At 39.1% G+C, this 25,066-nt stretch overlaps 3 protein-coding genes across 8 annotated transcripts; all 3 read right to left on the reverse strand.

The window, feature by feature from the left end:
* Window positions 1-394: 394 nt before the first annotated feature.
* On the reverse strand, window positions 395-9,253 carry ndfip1l (Nedd4 family interacting protein 1, like). 3 transcript variants are annotated; one of them, XM_004550356.2, is made up of 8 exons: window positions 9,074-9,253; window positions 7,091-7,178; window positions 6,519-6,649; window positions 4,473-4,532; window positions 3,844-3,931; window positions 3,614-3,738; window positions 3,275-3,341; window positions 395-1,539 (listed from the first exon to the last, which is right to left on the reverse strand). In XM_004550356.2, the coding sequence occupies exons 1-8, from the start codon at window positions 9,101-9,103 to the stop codon at window positions 1,436-1,438; spliced, it is 693 nt and encodes a 230-aa protein (XP_004550413.1). In that variant the 5' UTR covers window positions 9,104-9,253; the 3' UTR covers window positions 395-1,435. The 3 variants fall into 3 exon arrangements, with proteins under 3 accessions (XP_004550413.1, XP_076745455.1, XP_004550415.1); XM_076889340.1 differs by having other exon boundaries at window positions 4,473-4,535; XM_004550358.2 differs by lacking the exon at window positions 4,473-4,532 and having other exon boundaries at window positions 9,074-9,252.
* A 2,136-nt stretch (window positions 9,254-11,389) lies between these two features.
* Window positions 11,390-15,007, reverse strand: endou2 (endonuclease, polyU-specific 2). Of its 2 annotated transcripts, none has more exons than XM_004550360.4 (7): window positions 14,793-15,007; window positions 13,884-14,036; window positions 13,362-13,467; window positions 13,139-13,260; window positions 12,684-12,796; window positions 12,005-12,158; window positions 11,390-11,769 (listed from the first exon to the last, which is right to left on the reverse strand). In XM_004550360.4, exons 2-7 carry the CDS (start codon window positions 13,983-13,985, stop codon window positions 11,515-11,517), a joined length of 852 nt encoding a protein of 283 aa, XP_004550417.1. In that variant the 5' UTR covers window positions 13,986-14,036; window positions 14,793-15,007; the 3' UTR covers window positions 11,390-11,514. The 2 variants fall into 2 exon arrangements, with proteins under 2 accessions (XP_004550417.1, XP_004550416.1); XM_004550359.4 differs by having other exon boundaries at window positions 13,884-14,039; window positions 14,793-15,005.
* Window positions 15,008-18,131: 3,124 nt separating this feature from the next.
* On the reverse strand, window positions 18,132-24,115 carry rnf14 (ring finger protein 14). 3 transcript variants are annotated; one of them, XM_012918938.5, is made up of 9 exons: window positions 23,898-24,115; window positions 23,117-23,275; window positions 22,282-22,343; window positions 22,001-22,154; window positions 21,078-21,463; window positions 20,753-20,981; window positions 20,354-20,526; window positions 19,696-19,826; window positions 18,132-19,580 (listed from the first exon to the last, which is right to left on the reverse strand). In XM_012918938.5, the coding sequence occupies exons 2-9, from the start codon at window positions 23,265-23,267 to the stop codon at window positions 19,517-19,519; spliced, it is 1,350 nt and encodes a 449-aa protein (XP_012774392.1). In that variant the 5' UTR covers window positions 23,268-23,275; window positions 23,898-24,115; the 3' UTR covers window positions 18,132-19,516. The 3 variants fall into 3 exon arrangements, with proteins under 3 accessions (XP_012774392.1, XP_004550422.1, XP_012774391.1); XM_004550365.6 differs by having other exon boundaries at window positions 22,282-22,412; window positions 23,898-24,114; XM_012918937.5 differs by lacking the exon at window positions 23,898-24,115 and adding an exon at window positions 23,391-23,859 and having other exon boundaries at window positions 22,282-22,412.
* Between the last annotated feature and the right edge of the window lie 951 nt (window positions 24,116-25,066).

The following is a 25,066-nucleotide window of genomic DNA, read 5'->3' on the forward strand; positions in this document are numbered from 1 at the left end:
TTAGTTTTTATATTTAAAAAAAAATGTAATTATACAAGCATTGCATAGTTTGACCCTAATGCACATCCAGCATTTGCTGGATGTGCACACTGAATGCACCAGACAAGCAAAATAGTTCAAACTTCTGCTTTCTACATTGGTGCTCAGACTTGCTGATGATCACGTAATCAAGTGCATTTTATTACCAACGCCTGGCTGCTACTTTCCCTCTTAACTCCTACGGAAGCTTTAAGCGTGTGTGTAGTTTTTCACAGAACTGCACTGTCTTGTAAAAAGACTTCTCTAATTCCACACTGAAAACACAAAATGTCCTAAAATTTTTAAGTAGCTGGCTCAATACAGTGAAAACAAAGTGCAGCAGTGAACCAAAGAATAAATAAAAATCACTTCCACATTAATGAAAAAAAAAAAAAGTTTATTTCATTGTTACATCAAAGAAAAACTCTCGTTAATGAATATATTTCTCACTCCTAAGAGTAGAATTTGAAAATCACATCTGGCAATACATTTTCTCTCTCTCTCTGGACACCAACTGGGTGCCAGTGACTAAGACAGGGCATTGGCGTCATTTATTTGAACCGAAGTGTCCAATTGCACATCTAAATCCAGTGTCAGACTAGCAACATGTCCTTAAGCGAAGCAGTGATCCCTCAAGTTTGGTCATCCCTGCATATAGGGGTGATCAGGCCGATATACGTATAAAGCAAATGGGGAAACAACATTCCTAATTATAGTGAGGACATGGAGTGTTTATAAATACATGAGGAAAAATGCTCTGAAGTAAGCCTGGCACCTGATCTTCTATGGATATACACAAATATTCTTCCATATTTTCAGCCTCGAACCCACAGAAAGCTAATAATTGTCCCTTTACAGCCCTATATTACCTGAACTGTGTACCATTTGACAAAGAGCAAAACGCATTGGTCAAAAAGGTTAAAAGCATTAAATTGGTACTTGAAATATATTATTTTACATTACACAAATCAACCCATAACCCCAGAATTATCCATTGACCCCTGGGATGAGAAACACCTTTATCTATACAAATGACTTCATTAGAAGTCAATTGTGCCCCACTCCCCCACCAAAAAGAGAAGAACAAAAAGCAAGACTGCCCCCTGGTGGTTAAAGAGGGACCCAAGCATGCTGCAGATACCAATAGATGGTAAAATTGTAAATAAGGCATCATTTATACATTTACTACACACTTCATAATTGTAAAATAGCACTTGACAGTTCACCACTAACAGCTGAAGGGTTTTACAGATTTCTCAGCAGTCAAAGATTTACACCAAGAGGGAACAACAGACGTGGTATTGTCCAAATCATGTTAGGCCGAGGGAGGAAAAACACATATTTTCTCCCTATCTGATTGAATAATGCTTAACAGTGTGTCTCACTGTAGAAACAAGAAACAAAAGAATGAAGGGGTTTAGTAGATGAAGAGGACCCGGGTGCGGGGCAGGGTGGCGAAAGTGTCCGCCATCTTGCGGATTCTGGCATAGTTGATGAATCCTCGGAGGAAGAGCAAGAGGCCTGAAGAGGGGAAGAAATAGGCATGAGACTAGTCCAATAAACAACAATGCTACATCTCCATGTGACGACTTTCACTGCCCCTAGGTGCGGCTGCTCTTACTAGTAAAACAAAGACAAAGGGGTTTTCTTTGTATTACTGTAGGATCTTTATCTTACAACATAAATTGCCTTTAGTGACTGTTGCGGTTTGGTGCTATACAAATAAGTGAATTGAAGTGATAGCAAACCAATTCCAATGAAGCTCGGGATGATTTGCAAATCTCATAAACCTACATTTTATTCCCAAGAGAATAAAGAAAACATTTAAACAGAGATTTTATTGGTTCAGGAGAAATAGTGGCTAATTTGGGATTTATTGTCTCCAGTAATTTGGGACGAAGATAACAAAAGGCTGGAAAAGTAAGTGGTACAAAAAAGAAACAACAGGTGGAAGATTTTACAGCTAATTAGGCAAGCTGTTGACGGACCAGTAAAATATTGGCAGCCGCCATTGACACCCCTCAGCCTCCTAGCGCGCCTTGTTATGAACTTTTCACATTTACAAACAACAATATACCATCAGCCTTTTATAAAAACTAATTAATTAAAAATGATTGCATATTTAAACAGCATTTGAGCGAGGCAGAGTTCCTCACTTGTAAAGATGGGCAGAACGGTACATAATATCATCAAAAGATTTGCAGAGAAATCTCTGTGTGTAAGGGACGAGGTTGAAAATCACAACTGGATGTATGAGATCGTGCTGCTCTGGATTAAAAACAGGAATGAGCGAAATCACTACATAGACTCATAAACAATCACGAGAAATCGCCGTCTGTGAAAACAGTTCAGAGCCGTCCATAAATGAAGGATAAGGATCTATCATGCAAAGAAGGAGCCACATGTGAATGTGATCCACAAATATCTTCATCCAGCCAAAGCTCATTTATAATGGACTGAGGAAAAGTGGAAAACTGCTCTGCGGTCAGAGGAAATGAAATTTGAAATTCCTTTAGGAAATGTCTTCTGGACTAAAGAGGACAAAGATGATCCAGCTGCCATCAAATTCAAAATTTCCATTTATTTATATTTTTTAAATGGCCCCCAACTTTTGGTGGGGGGGAAGTGATGTATACATATCAGAGTAATAAATAAAACATCAGAATAATAAAAATTAAGGAAAAATAAAAAACTTTTACATTTTTGTGCCAACCTGCTTCTATATTTGCTTTACAATGAAAGATATCACATGATTCATATTCATAGTTTCCCTCTCTCTCATCCTGTGAACAACTTGTGAAGTTACGTACTTGTCATTTCATTTCTGTAATTTTTTTAAGAGGTAGTTTTATCAAATGTTATTTTTTTCCCTTACACTCTGAAACACCCCAGACCTTCCAGTTTTACTCCCATCTTTAATTTCACTGTTGTTATTGTTTTCTATGGTATCAAGGGAGTCTGATAAAAAGAAAACCTTATCCTTAAAAACACATTTTCTTTTTGTGTTGTTTGTCTTGCCTGCTAACAGTGTTTGTGTTTATTTACAGAGGGGTGAAAGAGACTTAAATGTAAATTCTTTGACTCTAACATGCCTATGCAATTTACCTATTTCTTTACTGAAAATAAATTGGTAAATATAGATAAAGTGTTATTTATTGAATTTGATATCTAAACTTCCACCTTTTATAGGTAATGGTAACTATCCTGTTCAAGACAAAGCGTGCAATTCATTTAAATTCAGAGGTTCACTACTTACCCAACACCAGGAACACCCACCACAGCCAGTACTGTCCATCGAAATAATTTGAGAAGTATGCGGAGAACTAAAAACCCAATGAAACAACACAAACACGGGTTAGAATAAATTTGGCCCAGCTTTCACTCAAATGAGTCCTTCATTTTAAAAGCGAATTAAGGAAGCAGCACAGTTCTCAAACGGATCTTTGAGGAAACAGTTTGGTGCCAACAAGCCAGCCACTACAGAGACGGCATTAAAATACCACAGTGGTGTTTGGGGCTTTTGATTTGCTTGTGCGTACACCAAACCACAATTTATGTGTTTGTATGTGTGCTGCGTAATGTCTGCGTCTCGTACTCTGACTATGAGGATCCATTTGACGAGGGACAGGCCAAAGCCTGAGATGGCCCCGTAGCGTCCGGCAGCAGAGGTGGTCAGACAGAAAGACAGGAAGAAACCAATCCAGTTGAACAGGAATGCCACTGAAAGGGCGAGAGAGAAGGTGGAAAAAGTCAGTCATCTCTGCACAAATCCAAGGAAGAGAGGAGCTGATGAATACAGAACATGTTTACGATTGGGAAACTAACTGAAGAAAGTGAGCATGAAGATGCCGTCGTTTCCTATTCTCAGCTGATCTGCATCTTCAAAGTCATCTCTGGTAACAAAGTCTTCATCCTGTGATGGAGTGAGTAACAGAAGAGCACAAAAACAGTGAGGCGTTTAATCAGCGAGAAAATGTCATCACAGCAACACACGACAGCAGCAGAGCTTCCCGGGCTTTCATTTAATCATTTCAAATTTTGACAATTTAAATTCAAACACATCACACTGCTATATTTTAATTTCTACAGTTAGAATGTAGACAAAGCCAATTGTGATTGAGCCTGGGTGAGCATCTCTTGGTAGAAACCAAGTCATCCTAACAAACAGAATGAACAAAACATGAACAACCAACACACTAATGGAAACTTTCACAAGACAGCAAGCCGACTTAATTACTATCACCGTGACTTTACCTAAAAGTCTGGCATGTGTCCGATTCAATGCAGGCCACCAGCAGAACTAGGTCTTGCATAACTTTCAGCTAACACTCTAAAGTCTACATACACAAACACACAGGAAGGTCTGGGGTTGAGGGTTTTAATACAAACACACTCTAACTACACAACCAGGACCAAACGCACTCCTTCTCATCGTACACTCTTCTTCGAGTTACCTCCAGTGAACTGCGAATTACATCGTCAAAAGTCTCCAGGCGGTCCCTGTGCTGAGGCTGCTGCTGAGCGCAAGGCAATGTGTGGCAGAGAAACACAACAGCAGCAATCAAACAGGGCAGCCCCACGTGCAGTAAGATGCAGTGCATCACAGTGACCACTAGAGGTCATACATGAGCCACCATTTCACAGCTAAAAACATGCTCTTAGTTTCCGCGTGTGTGTGTGTGTGTGTGAGAGAGAGAGAGAGAGAGAGAGGTGTGATATGAATTCCTTGTAATAAACCAGCACCTGACTGTTTAAACTACTGAATCTTTTTAAAACTCCCTTTATTGCCATACTGTGGAGGATGAAGAGTGATCTCCCCTTTTTTTAAAACTATATAAGACACCCCATACATAATGTTAACGATAAGATCCTCTTAGCCACTTTATTAGGTGCATCTGTTCAATTCCTTATTCATTTAAATATTAGCCGATCACAGCAACTTTATGCATTGAGGCATGTAGACATGGTCAAAGACAACCTGCTGCCGTGCAAACATCAGCACCAGAATGATAAAGAAAGGTGATTTAAGTGACTCTGCATGACTGTTGGTGTCAGGGATAATTTAAGTATTTCAGAAAATGCTAACCTGAGAATGACCAGACTGCTTCGAGCTCATAGTAAGGCAAGAGTGACTCCACAGTTACTGTGTTACTGTAACCACTCATTACAGATGCAGGAGAGCAAGATATTGAACCTTGAAGCAGATGGGCTGCAGTAGCAGAAGATCACATAGTGTGTCACTGCTGTCAGATAAGAACAGGAAACCAAGGCTAGAGTTAACACAGGCTCACCAAAATTACACAACAGAAGACTGGCTGCCTGGTCTGATGAGTCTTGCTCTCTCCTGCAGTATTCAGACGGTAGGGTCAGAATTTGGTGTAAAAGGCATGAAAGAACAAATCCATCCTGCCTTGTATCAACAGTTTGTTTAAATGCCACAAAGTACTGTTGTTGACCGTTTCAATCCCTGTATATACTGCACTTCCATCCCTTTAAAACCTGACAGCTGCTTCTAGCTGAATAATGTGCTGTGTCATAAACCCCGAATCATCAAGTTTATTGAACATCATGATGAGTTCACTGTACTCAAAGGACCTCCAGAATCACCAGATCACAATCCAATAGAGAACCTTTTGAATGTGGTGAAACAAGCAAGAGATTCGTCTTGTGGATGTTGAGCTGACAAATCTATATGGACCAAATAAGGACCGAAGACTCTGATGAATGATTCCATGAGCTTGTTAAATCTATGCCACAAATTACTAAGACAGTCCTGGAGGCCAACGGGGGCCCAAGCCAGTAGTTAAAAAAAAAAAAAAAAAAGTGCACCTAATAAAGTGGCCAGTGAGTATATTATCACATCTTTTAGTCTGTCTTCCTAACATTTTTAAAGTTTACACTGCTACTACACATCTCCATCACTAAGTAAAAAGTGATGTAAGGCACTGGGACTGATATAACAGCAGTACAAACACCAACCAGAAACATCGATTTATGTGGCTAGCTCTAGCTATGTCACACGTTAGTTACTGGTACAAAAATATAATCCAAACTTTGCATCATTACAGACTGTCCTAAGCTTGTCACACAGTAGAAAGGCTGCACCTATATTTACTCTGGTTTTGAGTAAACAATACGAACAACCAAGTGCACAAAGAGGAGATCAGAAAAGGCTGTGAGCACTACACTGCGGCTAGCTGAGGGCACTGAGTGCAAAGATATCAGCAAATGTCCTTTGATATGAACAAGAAGAAATGTTTTTCTTCATTTTTGAATCTGCATTTGTTCAATCCGGTAACAAAGACGAGCAGAAAAGATACAGTCGCATACATGAAGAAGACTAAAAAAAAATTCCACAGCTGAGCGATAAGACTTCGTGCCTTGCAGACAACACAGGAAGTGTTCAAGCACAAGCATCAGTGTACGAGTGTATATGTGTGAGAGAGCGTATGTACTGAATGTGACCGCAGGCAGAAAAAAAAAAAAAGTGAGACACTCACTCTTCCAGGTACCAGGGGAACATTAGTCTCAGCCTTGGTTCTTTCTGCTTCATCATAGGAAGGCAGCGTAGTTGCTACATTGTATGACGGAGGCTTGGGGAAAATCCCATCTTCCTTGCAGTCAAAGAACGCTAGCGAAGAAATAAAGCACAGTTTCAAACACACGCACACACAAAACTGAAAAAAAAAAAAAAAGTATTATTTAATTCTAAACAGGTCCAATCCTTTTGTTGACAAAGACAAAACTAAAGCTAACACTGAACACGTGTTCTCAAACATTCACATAAACCTTTAAGGGGGTTAGTCTGCAAGTGGTGGCTAAATGGAAAAAGTGAAAGAGGAAATTTCCTGTATTTTTTCCCATGTGTCTTCTGGAGGATTCTAATATATCCACACAGTTTGCCCAATAACACATCAATTCTTTCTCAGCTACATGTTGCATTTAGCTCACTACTTTTCCAACAAAATGTACACTGCAGTTATTAATACATGACTTTTACTCAGGCACTCCTGTGTGGACCAAAATGCCACCACTACAGATGACCTCAGCTCCAAGGAAACATCATTTTTACCAGAATTGTCCGCTGTGACGCTGCTGTACGGCGGAGGAGCATCAGCCGCTACCTGTGGGCTCTCTTCTGAGTCCTCCTCATTGGTAAGCTGTGAGAGGAAGATAAATTAAGTTCACAGTTAAAGCTGTGAGGCATATATGCGTAAACCCTCCATATGCATATTTGCCTATCAAGTGGCCAAAAATAACTTCACGCTCGCCTAAGGCAGATTATGAGCCAGGAAAAAGCCTGCTAGTTTTAATGTTGAAACCTTTCTAAAGAAGTGAAACAAGACAGTTTAAGACAACTAAAGGTGTGAAGTCTGCTGTCAAGATGCACAGACAAGTCCTAGGACTGATCAGTTCTGCCCTTCAAGTCAAATAGCTTTTTAACAGCAGATTAAATATTGCATATTAAAAAAAAAAATCCCACAACTAGTCAACTAAATTAAATAAAATCTAAACATGTCATAAGAAACTATACAGATGTCACTTCTTCATTGTTTAAGATTTTACAATATTAAGTATTAAGCAGACTTTTGATATTATTGAGAAATTCAGCCCAAATGAACTTTTAAACGCACTGGCCCCCATACAGATTTTTTTTAACTTCCATATTTGTCCCAGTTACAAGAAAAGACAGATTTCTGTTAAGTCCCATAACAAAGGTTTGGATATAAAACTGAAGACCAGTCAAGTGCACAGGCATTCCCCCAGTGTCCTATTCTGAGCCAGGGAAGAAGCCTGCATGTTTGAAAGTTGTGGCACAACACTGGACATCCTGACCTACTTAAAAGGAACTTAAAACTCAGCATTGATATAATCATCAGAAAAACAGAACTGGGAAAAAGAAAGAAAAAAAAGATGTTGAGTGATGTGTTTCTTATTTCTCCTTTTTTTTGTTATTAGCAAGGAAACTGTTAGCAGGTAAGTCTGTGAAACCAGACCAACACAGTTATGACTTAGAAACAGTGAGACTTTATTTGCTCCTATTTCCCCAAAATAAGAGTTTAAAACTAAGACTGATTGTTCAATTGCCATAACTCAGTTTCCAGGAACACTAGGACTGCAGGAGTATTAATCATACATTATGTAGCTTAGACATTAAAGTGTAACTGTTAATTTATTGTCATGTGCACATTTGCTAAAATTCTCTTTGGCGCAATCCCAGTCTTATTTTTGTTTTCTTTAACTTCACTACAGGCCTATGGTACTTTTGACAGTTTTCTTTTTACTGTAGATTATAATATTTATATTTTTATTCTTTACACTGGCAGCTGTAACACAGTAATTTCCTTTTTTGAGATGCTTAAAGTATCTATCTATATAAATATGACTATAAATATAGTTCCCTTTACTGTCAATAGATCTTGAGTATTTTTCCCCCATAGTGAGAAATTCATAGACTCAAATTAGCCTCTATGCACCTGATCATTAGTTATTATATCAAACACCAACATGAACATGCATCTAATACGGCCTGTGTGCTCTAATAACAACAGTAAACACACCCATTGGTGCAGCTCAGGTGATAGCCACAGTTTAAATGCTCTCATATTTTTCAAAAGGTGATCGAGATATTGTTCAACGGTTGACCTTATTTACCAAACAATACTCAGTAGCTGGCAACCTTTCGCGGTAGACTGTAATTCAATATGAAAAAGACGCCCACATATTATCACAGAACAAAAGAAAAACCCGGTTCAAAATTCACGTAACGCGTAATTAAAACCTTTAGCGTCTCGTTAGCGCGTTAGCTTCCCGTTAACACACCTAACCCTTTATACGATTAAAATAAGAACCCCCACAATTTAATCGGCTTAAATCCATCGACGACATCCATCTTTATTCGACGGGAAATTGTTGTCTTGTTTTCAAACACGAAGCGACACGCCTGGGCGACTTTATCTTCGAAGTTAACAGTTCGATGCTAACAGCATTTAGACGACGGTACCTACGACTGAAGCTTTAACATCTTTTAGCTTGACTTTAAGCCTTCTCTTACCTGCTGATATCTGGGGCTCGATTCGGCCATTCCCGCTTGAACGGCTATCAATCAACGACAGAAAGGTATGCCAGCAAGACACCCAACGAGTAAGAAATTATATAACAGTACAAACTGTAAACTCTGTCCTCGCCACAATGGAAAGACTCCTTGTTCGGCTGTGCCTGTATGCTGTGAAGTTAAACTAGCGACCGACAAAATACAAAAGGTTTCCTGTTAGCATTTCAAAATAAAATCCATTGTGATGCCTAATTCGCAATACTTTGGGTTTTTAATAGTAATTAAAAATATGTTGTCATTGCAGTTTTACAACTTTGTATTCGTTCGCGTATTTTCAATTAAGAAACATGTTCTATTTTAATGCTAGATTGCAATTATTTTATTATGTAATTAATCAGTTTCCGCTACGTTCTCACTTACTTGACGAAGTTCTTGTACGTCAACTGATTGACGTCATTGGCCACAACAAACCCTGTACTGCCACCTTTCGGTCGTGAAAGTGAAACAAGATCATTTAAGATAATTTAAAGTAGTGATGGGATTTCCGGCTCTTTTTAGAGAACCGGCTCTTTCGGCTCGACACACTAAGTCGAGCCGAAAGAACCGGCTCTTCCGACTCTTTCGTCTCCAAACCGACTCTTCAGGTTGTTTTGTTGCTTTAATTAATTTATTATTAACAATAATATAAAATTATGCACAAAAGGAATTACTAATGTAAAAAAAAGTGGTTTTATTTATATATGTTTATATATAAATATATGCGGTGGCCCCTTGAGACAAAGCACGTACACATTTTTTTTTTTTTTTTTTTTACTATTTAATTTGTAAAAATGTGTATACACACACACACACACACACACACACGTAGGAAAATATTTAGTATACACATCCAGAAATGCATACACTATTATATATTGTACATATATTTATTAGTTTCAGGTTGGCCATTCTTGTATTTTGCTCGTTTGTGTTGTTGTGTTTGCACATCTCTGTTGCTTGTGGGGCTCGCACACAAGAATTTCACTCGCATGTGCTGTGCCAGTGTGCCTGCACATGTGATGTGACAATAAAAGTGATTTGATTTGATTTGATTTGAAACTCCAAAACACATTTCTAGAGTTAACTGAACTTCCAAAACAGAGCTACCTAGATCACTTAAATTACACAATTGAAAGCATATGTGTATTGTTTGTGTATTTATACACAAGCACTCATATATATTCAAATAATTAAAAAAAAAAGTGTTCATTTACCTGTTACTACCACACACCAAATCCGGTCGTTGGTACTTGCTGGCTTGTGTAGCAACTAGGTAACAAAAGCTCAACACTGCGCCTAGCATCCTGGAGCACTTCTGTTGTCTTTTGTACGTGTTTTGGAGTTTTTACGTTTAATATTAGGCAAAGATAACACAAGTAAATACAAATTTTTTTAATTTTATAATTAAAAATTAAAAATTAAATTTATGAAATCATGATTTAGCAGCGATTAACCATATTTTCTGGAAAGTTCAGATCAATTTCACTAGCCAAACCCAGGCCTGATTAGTGCCAGACCTGTTGAATCAAGAAAACACTTCATTTGAACCTGTTTGACAAAGTAAAGTCTGAAAGATCTATAAAAGCAAACATCATGCCACCATCAAAATAAACTCAAGAACAGATGATAAACAAAATCACTGATATCTATCAGTCTGGAAAGGACTCAGAACAACATCTAAAGAACTGCAGACCTCACTTTCCTCATTTAAGGTCAGAGTTCATGATTCAACAATAAGAACTGGACAAAAATGGCCTCCATGGGACGATCTTCAAGACTGGCTGATGTGATCTGAAACGCATCAGCCAGTCCACCTCTGAATGACTCAAAAAAATCCCCCACACACATAAAAATCAATAAAAGAAAAAACAAAAGAATATTTTGCAGAGTCCTACTCAAAGTCCAGCCTTAAATCAGACTGAGATGCTTTGGCATGACCTCAAACAGGCCATTTGTGTTCAAAAACTCTCCAGTGTTGCTGCCAGTTATTAGGTCTAGGGAGCAATTCATTTTTTAATAGGGTCAAGTATGTTTATGTTTTTTTCTCTTAATAAATTAAATCATTACTTAAAAATTACAGGTTTTTATTTACTCTGGTTATCTTTGTCTAGTATTAAAATGTATTTAATGACCTAAAACGCTAAGAAAGATTAAGAAAAAATGTAAAATAGAGATAAAGATAGATCAGTATCCGGCTTCAGACTTCAGAGACTCATCAGTTATTTCCCATCACGTAATCCGTAGCACACTCTCAAAACAGAAACAAAGGCAATGCAGTTAGCTCTTGGAAGGTTTTATTGTATCTTTATGTAAAATAAAAAGACAACAACAATACCTATGACACTTTGTACCCAAGCTTAAGTGATGGGGAAGTTGTATGTCAGATGTATTTTCTAGTCAAGTTACCGAGGGTTCAGGTACCTGAGGAGCACAGGGTAGGTGGTACCTATATGCTTCTGGTTGTAGTGGTGGCAAACAATCTCCATGTCGTACAAACTGAACTGGACTTTGACGCGTTCATTAGGCGAGGTGAGGAAACAGAGAGTGTAGAGGGCGAACTCAAACTCGGGACTGACTCCGATGAAGATGCTGCCCTTGGGCTTTATACCGTTCTTCCAGCTAAACTGTAGCGCCAGGATGTGTTTGTTCTCATCGGGCTGCGGTAGGGGCAAAATGAAAAAGCCGGTTAGGCAGGGAGAAATGAGTCAGATTGTTTGACAGATATTTGCTGACAGTGGAGAAAAGGCAGGAAAGAAATTACTGATAAATATACAGGGAAAAAGTAACCTGAATACATTTTTGAATATCTGTCTAAATAGTTAAAAGTAAAGTACCAGAGAAAAGAACTTCTTTGCCTGAGTTTAATTAAAGAAAGTCTTAAGAATAGTATACCTGGGGTGAATGTGCAGTGACACTGTAGCCTTTGTAATCAATATGGCCCAGCTTCTCTTGTAAGTATAGCTGGATCCAGTTGTGAAAACCAATAACAGTCCTCCCCCCTCTTGTCTCTCCAACAAACACGTGTTCAAAGCCCGAAGAGTCTGGCCTGAAGAGAGACAAAAAGGGCAATGTCAGAAGTTTACAGCCACTCATCATGGGCGTGAATGCCACAGTAGTTTTCCTTGACAATTGCAGATTCCAAGATTGCGAGTTTAAACGATCATACATATGTACAAGTTATTTGGATGTGTCTTTGCTTTGCTTTGCCAGGATCTGGAAGAAGACCCACTCAGATGAGATGAAATTGGTTATAATGTTCAGGAACAACCCAGGAACCACCAAGGCTCCAGACTGCCATGAACTGGAAACTGCTGGACCAGCAGTGTTGCTGTCCACAGTGAAGCCAGTTTTACATCAACATGGACTGAGAGGTTACCGGCCAAAAAAGAAGCTGCTCCAAAATCGATGCCTTAAATTTGCAGCTGCCCACATGGACAAGCCAATCCTGAACACTTTTTTTTTTCTTCCATTTGACAGCACTGACGCTGAATGTATCTGCCACACAGAGCCAGTTTGTCAGCCTGTATTTACCATCGCGGTGCTGAATTCCACTGACGCAGATTCCACCCACCTGCTGGATCCTCTCCTCGCATAAAGCTCAAACCAGATCCTGTACAGCTGCTTCTTGAATTCTGTCTCATCCTCAGGCGAAAGATGCTTCTTGACCAGGTATTTATGGGCTATCTAAAAAATAGAAGAACTTATTACAAAATGCTTATAGCTCAGTTAGCAGGGTGGCTCGAGATGAAAGCGCTAGTTGGTCCGATCAGGACTTAAATATCTCAAATACCTTTAACCCACAGAGGATAAATCCTAATTATTTAGTGATCCCATGAGTTTATCTCTTCCACCATTAGTAGGTGAAACTGGAACAAACCTCCACAGACAAATAAGTGCTACTAACATCCGTTTTTTTTTTTTTTGTTCCTGTCATAGAAAGCCATTGATAATATTTCTTCATCCTCTGTATTTAATAATGACACTAACCTACGATGGCGAACATAGTCAAATGCCCCTCATAGGTACCTTCATGGTGGGAGTCTGAACGATGGAGTCCAGGAACTTGTGGTTCTCTGCCACTTCCTCAGGAGTTACAATTTCTGGCTTACCGGTGTCACTCTCATAGTTATCCAGCAGGGAGATAAAGGCTGCAAAGATCAACAGAGGCACATTACGTCATTAAACAATGTTTAGGGCTGCTCAGTCCTATAAACATGGATGATAACAATACAGTGCCTAGTGCACTTACCTAAAAAAGTCTCCTTTTTGAAAATGTTCTCATCGACAAAGGTAAACAGTGGATATCCCGCCCCGTCATTGTTGTCATTGATGTTCATGCTGTCTCCAGCTTTTCCCTGAAACAGGAAGAACAGTGCTTTTCATAAAATGCTCCTCATGTATGCTTCCAGTGATATCTTTTCCTTTACTCTTACTTGTGCCTCCAAAATGTAAGTATTACTACTACGTGGTAAAAAATACAAGTAGAAAGTTTGTCCAAATTAGGAAGACCTACAATAAAAATTTCCATAAATATCGACGGTTTCTATCACAAAGATCTAACCTTTACCTTTACAGTAGGTCTCTAAGTTTCCGGGCTTTGACTTTTTTACTGAGTAAAGCTCATTCAGAGCTAAAAACTTGAGCTCTATTTGCAGGAGAAGAACAGTGCCTGTTTTGAGGTGTAATGCAGACTGTCAGATATTGTCATAAGTTTGCAATATATACTATTATCTACAACAGGTGTCTGTGTGTGTCTGAGTGCGTGATGCACCTGAAGGGAGATCCTGTAGTCTTTTCCAGGCTTTAGTCTGTTGATATCATTGTCCCATAGCTCCTGCACCATGGCTGACAGCTCTCTGTCACTCTCAATCATGATATGACCGCTTGCAGATGTGCTGTGGATGCTCTCTCTTTCCAGTATGTGCTTCTGACAGGAGAGGAACAGTTACTGAAGCCTCTGCTTAACTCGAGCTTTAAGCTTCAGAGGTGAACAACACCATAAAACTATTTTTCACATATAAAAAGTGTAAAGCACAGGTACGCTAATGCATGTAGGCATACAATAATGTATTTCTGCTCTTTTTGAACTTGTTTAAGTGACCCATCAGATTAAATATAATACTCACTTATGTGTAAAAAGCTTTTCAGAAATATTTAACTTTGAGGTGATGTGTGCGCAAACAGAGGTTATAAATCAGTTTATACAAATGGTTTTGGCTATTTGAGTACAGCATTTTAGCCCAACCATTTACATGTTGTTGTTTTTTTAAATAAAGAATGTATTTATTATATAAATAATTAGATATAATAAATAGCCATTTCCCACTGAGGAAAATGTCAGCTTTATCATAAATAACTAGATATTTCAAGCTACTTAAATAAGCACTGTTAATCATTTCTGTGTCACTATAAGGTCCTTTTTATGGTTAGTGGTTTATTATCTTTTGTAACTGAGTTGATGTTCTTAACTTTAGTATTTTATTTTATTTATTTGTACATTTCAACGTTTTAGATAGATACATGAAAGCGATTCACAAGGCTGTCCTAAGTGACTCGGCACTGTAAAAACATAATAGCTTCAACTGCTTAATCTAGCTTAAACACTATTGCATTCAACAAACGTGGCTGACATAGATTCACACATTGCATCCCATCAGCCACCACATCAAAATCCACTGACCTTCTCCTCTGTCTGTCCTCCTGCTTTAATAAATCAAATCAATGATTTGAGGGTTAGTGAAGTATCTCAGTGCTGGTCAGGTGCTGCTCGTGCTGGTTGCCGTGCAGGTGTGTTTAGAGGCATAGTAATAGTCCAGCCATGTAGTCAATCAGTGTGTATGGAGAAAGGCAGGCATGGGCTGGGGGAGCGAACAGAGACCACGAGGCAGGGGATGGGACAGGACAGGAGAGAGGGGCCGTTTTAAAGGGTTATCCCCTGTCAGCAACTCTGACCAAAGGGATCACACTATGTTGTCGTCTCTTTTCAGTCTCACACTAAAACGTGGGGTCTTTGTTTCTTTAGAATTTCATTGTTTCTCTGTCTGTCACAGCATAACCTCTGAATTACAGGGTAAATATGGGTCATATTTCAGGTAATAAGATTTTGTTAATGGTTAAAGTTCACTTAAACATCTACATAGAACCAAGGTCTTGTACGAAACACGATTGGGGTTTTTTTTTGTTGGGTTTTTTTACAAGTCATTGACCTCACCATTTCAGATTAAAAGCTTGATTAAAGCATTTTAAAACAAGATTTTAAAGTCTTCAACAAATTAAATTTAAGGAGGAGCTAATACAACTTTTTACTTTTATAATAATTTTATTTATTTAAAAAAATCCCGAAAATATTTATATATAATGTGGCCTTCGTGGAATTAGAATAGAAGAGTTTTATTTTGTGTTATCTTTTTGTAATATACAATTTCTTGTAGCCGTCTGAGTGTTTTAATTTTCAGAAAAATACAATCCCAGGCTTCTTTCTTTTTTTTAACCTTGTTTCTACTACTGAAAAAATGTCTGGCAGAATTAAGTCTAAGAGATGAGCAAAATTATCTTATGTCTAAATCTCAAAATTGCCATTTTGAAAGTTTAAGTTGCTTCTAAAGAAGCTAAAATTTTAAGATCCCTAATTCAATTTTTTAAGTCATTAAGTTGAAACTATCTAACCAGATTCTTACTCTGGATGGCATTACCTTGGCTTCCAGTAACACTGTGAGGAACCTTGGAGTCATTTTTGACCAGGATATGTTCTTCAATGTACATATATAGGTATCAACTATCTTAATTGCCCCTTGGGGGTGAATAAAGTTTTCGTGGCTTGACTTTGACTTGACTTGATATTAAACAAATATGTAGGACTGTTTTCTTCCATTTGTGCAATATCTCTAAAATTAGAAATATCCTGTCTCAGAGTGATGCTGAAAAACTAGTTCATGCATTCATTACTTCCAGGCTGGACTACTGTAATTCATTATTATCAGGAAGTCCTAAAAACTCGCTGAAAAGCCTTCAGCTAATCCAAAATGCTGCAGCAAGAGTACCGACAGGGACTAGAAAGAGAGAGCAGATTTCTCCTGTATTGGCTTCCATTCATTGGCTCCTTGTTAAATCCAGAATTGAATTCAAAATCCTGCTCCTCACATACAAGGTCTTAAACAATCAGTCTCCATCTTATCTTAATGATCTTATAGTAGCATATCACCATTAGTGCACTTTGCTCTCGCACTGCAGGCTTACTTGTTGTTCCCAGAGTATTTAAAAGTAGAATGGGAGGCAGAGCCTTCAGTTTTCAGGCCCCTCTTCTATGGAACCAGCTTCTAGCTTGGATTGGGGAGACAGACACTATCTGTACTTTCAAGATTAGGCTTAAAACTTTCTTTTTTGCTAAAGCATATAGTTAGGGCTGGATCAGGTGACTCTGAATTCTTCCTTAGTTACACTGCAATAGGTTTAGGCTGCTGGGGGGTTTCCATGATGCACTGAGTGTTTCTTCTTCAGTCACCTTTCTCACTCACTATATGTTAATACACCTCTCTACATTGAATTATATTTGTTATTAACCTCTGTCTCTCTTCCACAGCATGTCTTCATCCTGTCTTCCTTCTCTCACCCCAACCGGTCGCAGCAGATGGCCCCGCCCCTCCCTGAGCCTGGTTCTGCCGGAGGTTTCTTCCTGTTAAAAGGGAGTTTTTCCTTCCCACTGTCGCCAAAGTGCTTGCTCAGAGGGGGTCATATGATTGTTGGGTTTTTCTCTGTACGCATTATTGTAGGGTCTACCTTACAGTTTAAAGCGCCTTGAGGGGACTGTTTGTTGTGATTTGGCGCTGTATGAATAAAATTGAATTGAAAGTTTAGTTTTAACCATTACTGAGCATTATTAGCAGCATAACCAACATTATTTTGTGTCTCCCATTTTTAGGTGTCTTTTATATGATAAGAGCATAGATATGTTTTCATAGCATCTGTTTTGTAGAAACTACAAATAGAAGATTTAGTTTAGTACCAGTGTGACATGTCTCTATTCAGGTGTTCAATCTGTGGGCCTTTGCTAACGTGACCTTAGTTAATCTAGAGCAAGTGTGGGCAATACTTTCTTTCCAAAGAGCTGCTTTAACCTAACCACTTTATGGTAAGAGTGTAGACTTTTACCACTCATCTGAACCAGAAACCTGAATTGTGTAATGCACGTGCAAAATAAGTTTTTTTCGGACCTCTGCAGAAACAAGAAAAATATATACCCTACATTTAAATATGACACTGCTGGTCATGTGAAATCTCACATTCATTTTGTTGTAACCGTGTAAGAGAAAAAGATTCTGTTGAAATAATAGCGATGATTTTTTTTTTAAAAAAAACTGAAGCCAACGCAGTCAAAACAGGGGTCACACCAAGACTTTCAATAAAACTTACCACTGTGGAAACAGCCCTCAGCCCTGACCTCAGTAAGCAGTGGACGGATGAGCTTGTGCGCTCCGTATCTTATTTCAGGTCATACTGAATAAAACATCAAGTTCATTTTGTAAATTGTTTTCAGGAACCTAAAGAAGTCCAGCGGCTTTCAAGCACAAGACTGTCAGAAAGCAGGACTAAGTCAGTAGCCAACAAACATGCAGTTTCATGGGTACATCAGGTTTCAAAAGACAGAGACGGTGTCAAAAATTCATCCTGAGGCTTCAATATAGGACTTCACAAACCTGAGTAATGTCACAGTACTTTCGTCCATCTGTTATACTGTATATCCACTTTGCCCACAGTAATGATGGCTCATAACATGTGGGCAAAGTGATACACTGCAAGACAATCATGACATTTACATTATGTTTAGTGCATCAGGAAGTTTTCACTAAATTACTGACAACAGAGGCAAGCATTTCAAATATTAATAACCCGTTAAACTGTTTACACTGTGCTGTTTTCAGTATTACTCTTAAGGTCAGCGTTCAAACCTCAACCTACAGTTGTGTCTATTCATGTGCAGTTTTATGCTGGCACCAAGACATGAAATGAAACAGACAAAATGTTAAGTAAGAATTTTTACTTTGAGGAACAGTTAATTGCAATGCAAATCAACATGCTTTGCAGGACAGACCAAATCATTCAGTGCTAAAAAAGAACAGATTTGCTGCAGGGTTCAATTCAGAACAGAACTGCTTGCATTAGAAATTTGCCCTTTCACTCTAATGTAAATGAAGTAATACAATACAAACTAATTTTTGTATCTGTGGATATAATTAAACTATTTGGCCTCACTTTGACACTAATTAGTGGCAACATTAAGGAGTAGATCTATTCGATTATATCATTTCTCACACCAATCCCTGAATGAAATTAAAGCAACACATACCCTAATGAGCAATCGTTAAACCATTGATTCTCAAAAGTATCTAAGCCACTTTCCTCTATTATTTAGTTCTGTACAGAAATATAATAAAACCAATACCAACCAATCCAATGAAATAAATTTTAACCTGCTTTGACTTTGTGCAATGACTCAGCTAAACTTGTTTATGAAAGACTACGGAGTAGGCTCTGTAAATAGCACCCTGTGTCTTTGGGAGGCATGGGGGTTTTCCCATAATGCCTAGAACTAAAACAAAGCACAACTTCCAGTTTTGAAATTATGTGTGAGTAACACATCTCTGGGTTTGTCTCCATTTCTTTAAAGCTTTATCTTAATTGTATTTGTTATATCACGAAATTAAAAAAAACAAAGGTTTTCATGCCATACCTTTGATAAATGAAAAATCTGATTAGATTGTTAATGTGACGTGAATAATGACAAAGTGGGACAAAGACGGTTCCAGTTTTCCTCTTAACACTGGAAAGGCAGAAAAAGCACCTGAAATTGAGCAAACTGAGCTTAACTAGTGGTTCCATTATTAGTTCCTAAACTTTATAAACCTGCAGGACAGGAAGTGCATGTCTACTTGAAAAGAGAAAATCTAGACATGTACAACCAATATAATGTTGACCTGTATAAGTCTGAAATTCAAACAGCATTTCCAATGATTTAGCCCAGTGACCCAGTCAGGTGCAGAAAACTGTGCTGCCAATCAATAACCACATATCTAAATACCCATTATTGATGTACAAACCAAAACAGCAATTTTAATGTTACCATTAGCCAAAGTTACGACAGCTGTCTCTTTCCCTAATTCTTTATATCGCAATACATGACATGTCAGGTTTACTAAAAAAAAAAGATGTTGTCATCCAAGATCCCTGACCCGCTTGGAAAAATAAAACAAAAAAACAAAGACATAATAGTGACATGGTAGGGTTATGGTGGCTGTAGTTGCACTGTTTGGCCAATGCAGGCATATTGAAGTCACAGATGAAGTGGTGGCTATGTGAGAGATAAAGTGCGTTCAAATTGAGCATACAGCAGTGAAGCACTGCACAGTGTCAGTCCTCCTCATCACTCCAGAAGGCATCATCATCTTCATCAGGATCCACACCGAGAAAAAGCCTGCAACAAGAAAGAAAAGATGCATTCACAAACAATACGTAATGTAAATATAATATCAATAAGCCTAACTTGGGGGAGGGGGTTAAAAAAAGAAGGAAAAAAAAAAATCTCTTACTGGTTGTAACAAGGTGAATGTGGGTTGTTAAAGTGACTGTATGGGTTGACTTTGCTGAGGACGCCCAGGCACAGCCAACAGAAGTACTGCTTACAAGAGGTGCAGGTCATCTTGTTACAGCCATCAACTTTCTGAAGAGACACAGAAACGATACATTAGCTACAACTGGGATAATCTGGAAGCGAACGCAAGATTTTTCAGACAGAACAGAAAAAATAACGACATATGACGCCTCAGTCACTGGCCTAAAGATCACTAGGCAACCCCTTGGCAACCTGGTTAGACAGTGGTTTCCAGGTAATAAAAAAAGTTGCTCTGCGATTGCCTTGGCTGCTGGCAGATTGCCAGAGTCTCTCGTCAAGGATTTCATAGACTTCAATGAAAGCTCTTAACAACTACTCACCGGGCATTAACGGAAATAAACATGTGACACAAACGCAGACAATGATTCCAGGAGTAAACATTTCCCCCTACCAAACATGAGTTGCTAGGATGTCTCTAGGCCAGTACGTTTTAAGGAGCAATTTTTGACTGGTGGCTGCAGTTCATTTTGGAGACCGTCTGATGACAATAAACATTCAATTTTACAAAAAGCTGAACCATGATGCTCAAGTCAAAGCCAGTTCTACTTCACTGTTAACAACAGGGAAAGCCCAACCTGTATATTGGTTCCACAGCGCGGGCAGCATTTGCAGTTCTCACTGAGCCAGTCTCTGCTAAAGGACTCCTCAACTGCTTTCTGGATTACCCTTTTCCCATAGCGTTGCTCCATGAACTTTTGCCCTGAAGCAGTAGCAGACAGGTACTCATCTCTCAGGTTACGCAGTTCCTCTGTAGGGAAAAAAACAAAACAAAAACACTGGTTTGAACATGAAGATGTGTTGATGGCATGTCTTTAAACAAAGAAATCTTCACACCAATGTACAGAATCTGGTGGACAAAGACAACATTTTGATATTGGAGACTTTCTGGTTTCTACTACAAAATTTGTAGGTCGAGTTAACTGACCAATCAGATTTGCTTCTAAAGAAAACTATTAAAGTTTCAGTGGCATTACCTGCACGAATTTTACAGTGGGAGACACCGTGATACCCCAGCTTGCACAGTGTGCAAAAAGCATACTGGCATGCTGAGCAAATGCCCATGGTTGTGTCTGGCTCCATCATTACAGCGGTACCACAGGACTGACGGGGACAGTAGACCACATCAGCCATAAGGTCCAAACTGGACTGAAGGAGCAAACGGTCATATCTGGCAAACAGCTCCTCGTCCACGAGCTGTTTCACCTGAAACATAAAGGCAGACAGGAAAGGAAAGCAGGGTAGGCGCTGACGGTAGGGTGAGTTGGACTTTAATTGAACGGACTCATAAATCACAAATACCTGTGACGGTGTGGCTAAAGAGGTACATTTGGGCTCCGGGCAGTTAAGGCACTGAACATTGCCATCCCTTATTTGGATCTGGAAGTATTCAGTCATGCAGGCCTTGCAGTATACATGTTGGCACTCCTTAAAGCAGAGACAGTTTGAGCCCAGCTTCTCTACAAAGCAGATTCCACAGCAGAACACTCTGCTGTCGAACACCCTCTGCCGCTGCGCCTCGTCAAAGTCTAGGAGCTGAGGTAGAAGGTCGGCACGCGGGTCCATCAAAAGGACAGTCCTCGGGTCCAGCTGAGAAGACGATGAAATCTTCTGTTCAGACTTGGAATTCATCAATTCTTTTTTCTTTTCTTCTGCTTTTTCAGGATGGCCCCCAAACTGCACCATAGCTAGGACAAAAAAGCAAAAGACAAATTTGCACCATTTATAAACATAAAATGCAATCTGTACATATGAATTACAAACAGAAAAAAATGCCTGAGATGTGAACAATGTGTACAAGTGTGTGTACCAATGCACATGACAGGGAAACAATTAATAGCTTTCAACCTTCCATCTTTCCAGTTCAACTTTCAGGGGAAAAAAGTGGATACCACCAATGAGATGTTAGGTAGCCATCAGCAAAACAATGAGAAAACTGAGATCCTCACACCCAGGATGCCTACGTGTGCATCAAGTATTCTGCAACTGAGAAGCATCCAAAATGTTTATTTTAGGCTCAGTGCAGCTAAAGCACTGACAGTGTCCATGTTATGCTATTTTGGAATGTGGATAATTTCAACTAACGGCTAAGAAGACATGGCGAGGTTAAATAACATTAACAAATCTAATGTTTTGAGCCAGTTTGTCCCAGTGTGCATAGTGTGTGGTGTGAAGTATCTATGCTCTAATTTTCACTGCACGGTCGGGTTTTCTTCACTCATTACCTGCCTTACTTCCTCCCCTTATGATTTCAAGAGGTGACTGGATACCCAGAAAGCCCAGAGCCTCTTCTTTGAGGAACTGGATCCATGTGAAAAGAATCACACAACCCTGATTCTCCTCCCACAGCTCATCCAGTCGTCGGCATAGAGAGCTCATCTGAGGTGACATTGAGAAAGGTTTTGATATTTACGATGTACTGTTGACTCACAATTTGAATATCCCAACATGTCCAGTACTTCTTGTGGCACAATAAAGGATTATCTGAGTTGTTATGAGTCCGTACCTGTGCTCTGGTCATCCATTTACAGCTGAGAGTGAAGAGCGGTGGGGCTGTAGAGGGATAGTCTGCAGGAATCTCAAAGTTGACCACCAAAGGAGGTAGGAAGGAGACATTATATTCAGTTTTATTCTCTCCTGTGATAGACAGAAGAGACTTCATTACATTTCTTATTAGTGCATGATTAGGAGGGAATAACTGAATTAACCCTCTGCACCCCATATTAGCTGTGGATGGCCAAACTCGCATACGATATGAAAAGGTAATCATATTTATATAAGGAAAAGTTGAATTTTTAGGACACTTGAGTCCAACATGTTGTTGTTTAGCGAGCTTGTTGTCAGCTACATGGAGACCGGGAAGGATTGCATGTCTAACCTGCTGACACTAACTGTGACAATATCGGTAATAAATAAGTATGTTTATGCAAGTTTTCCTATGTTAAAGTCCTGACTTCAGCACAGATGAGGCTTGAGGTGAGGAGGGGGATGAGATGGAGGCAGGAAGGAGAGAGTAATGCTGTAGGATGCAAACGAAAAGATGAAAATATCAATGTAAACATCTTAAATGGCCACATGCAGTTTGAAAAAGCTATCTCTAATCTTTGAATAAAACAAACTAATAATTACTTAAGCTTTAATCATGTTTATCACCATATACCCATTGCCATTTCTTTCAGGAATCTGGAAGATCTTAATAAAATTATATTAAGGTACAGAGGGTTAGGGTTAGCCCATCTTCTCCAACGCATCCTGAAAAGCGCTTTATTATTATGAAACCTGTCAGATTTTTCCCCACAGCTTGCTTTTCTTTCTTTGCAAAGCCTACCGGACAGCTGTACCTTTGACTACCACTTTGAAATCTGGAGGGAGCTCCAGACAGAGCTGGATCTCTCCCCCCTGTGCAGACTCTGCCCGATGAAATTCCTCTTCATCGTAGATACTTGCTAAAGCAAGCAGCTCATCCTCCTGGGCTTCCTTGTCCTCAGACATTTACATTCCTGCATTAACGGTGTGTGACAAACATTTATTATTAGAAATATCATGACAAATCCTGACAAACCGCTAGCACACGTTAATACTGACAGAAAGCTAAAAACAAAAGCAGCAACTTGCATTTTGTCCTCAGAAACATAACGTTTTCCTGCATTCACAGTTTGCAGCTTGGTTAACCGTGGTTTTCCCGGAACTCTTTTTATATAACAATGACTAATCACCTGAGAGCAAAGTACAGTTTCCTGTGATATAACGTCAGCTTACCGTAGCTAACGTCATGCTACAGTGTGGCCCAAAAGTTAGCAAGCTAGCTAGAAAAAGTTTACTTATCTATGTCAGACGTATTCCTAACTCCATCCTAATTTAACAGCAAGTAAATCTGAACCGTGAGTCAGCTTCAAACTAGAGGACAGCTCCGTAACTACCAAAGTAACTAGGGGAAACCCATCCAGGCTAGCTTGTTGTGCTAGCTCAAACAGTGGCTTCTTGGGGATCTCGGCCGTCCTCTAACTTTTCTTCTGTAGCAGCAACACAGCACTTTAGCTCGTCTACGCAACTAAGAACCCCTGCATAAGATCCCTAAGCCTCTAAGTACTAATTAACTATGGAAAAGTCAATGTTTCTTACCTTGTGCGGCCAAAGCACTAATGACTCCTGCCCTGACTTCTTTCTGTCATGGCGCGTCACCTTCAGGCTTGTGAGTGTATGACATCTTTACTTGCAATTTTGTTACGCTAAGAAGCAGCGACCTCATGGTATTTAAATAAATATTGTACCTCTGTAAGACTGTACGAATCTTAGTAAACATACACCACTTCATTAGGTACACCTGTTCATCAGAGGTGTGGACTCGAGTCACATGACTTGGACTCGAGTCAGACTCGAGTCATTAATTTTATGACTTTAGACTTGACTTGAAAAAATGTTCTAAGACTTGTGACTTGACTTGGACTTTTACACCAATGACTTGGGACTTGAATTGGACTTGAACCGGTTTACTTGAAAAGACTTGATATTTTACCCCAAATATAAAATTTAACATGCATATTATATAGAGATTGAAAATGTGACGTCATTCACGGGTAGAACCGCAAAGGATTCTGGGAACTCGTGGCAAGCGGTACTAGCGCACGCAGGCTTTCAATTGAAATCAGTCACACAGCGATAAAAAGAAACACAAAAATGTCAAGAAGCTGTTGTATTATTAACTGCAATAGCCGGTCGCATGACAGCCACGGGAAGCCGACGGGTAAAGAGATCGGTTGTTATCGGATTACGTCGTTGAAGAGAAATTGTTCGAGCCATGTTTCCGAAGTAACAAAGACAAGACGGATGGTCTGGATTGCAGCCATTCAAAGATCAAATATAACGTCCCAGAACACTCCAGCTCACAGGTTAGTCTGCTCCAAGCATTTACACGAAGGTCAGTGTCTTTTAGTACTTAATACGTCATTTTCATAACATAATTAGTGATATAGGTTACAAGCAAGTCTGGCGCTGAACAGAAATTGTCGCGCTATGCTCCTTTGTTTATTGTGCATAAATAGTGAATTGTCCTGACACAATATTGCGTTTCGCTTCTGTTATTATGGTACATTGACAAAAACATATACTTTTATTCACAGGGTAAAACAGTTGTTTTGTATCACTAATTGTCCAGTGCGATTACAGCATACAATATTATTGTCACTGCTACATTTCTGTGATGGGTACCAGAAATTATTTCCACTACTAATTAATTACCGTTGAGCTCAAAGGTCCTATTAATAAACGGTTAACGAATGTGTATTTATGAC

The sequence above is a fragment of the Maylandia zebra genome, linkage group LG10 (assembly GCF_041146795.1).
Source record: "Maylandia zebra isolate NMK-2024a linkage group LG10, Mzebra_GT3a, whole genome shotgun sequence".
NCBI lineage: Eukaryota > Metazoa > Chordata > Actinopteri > Cichliformes > Cichlidae > Maylandia > Maylandia zebra.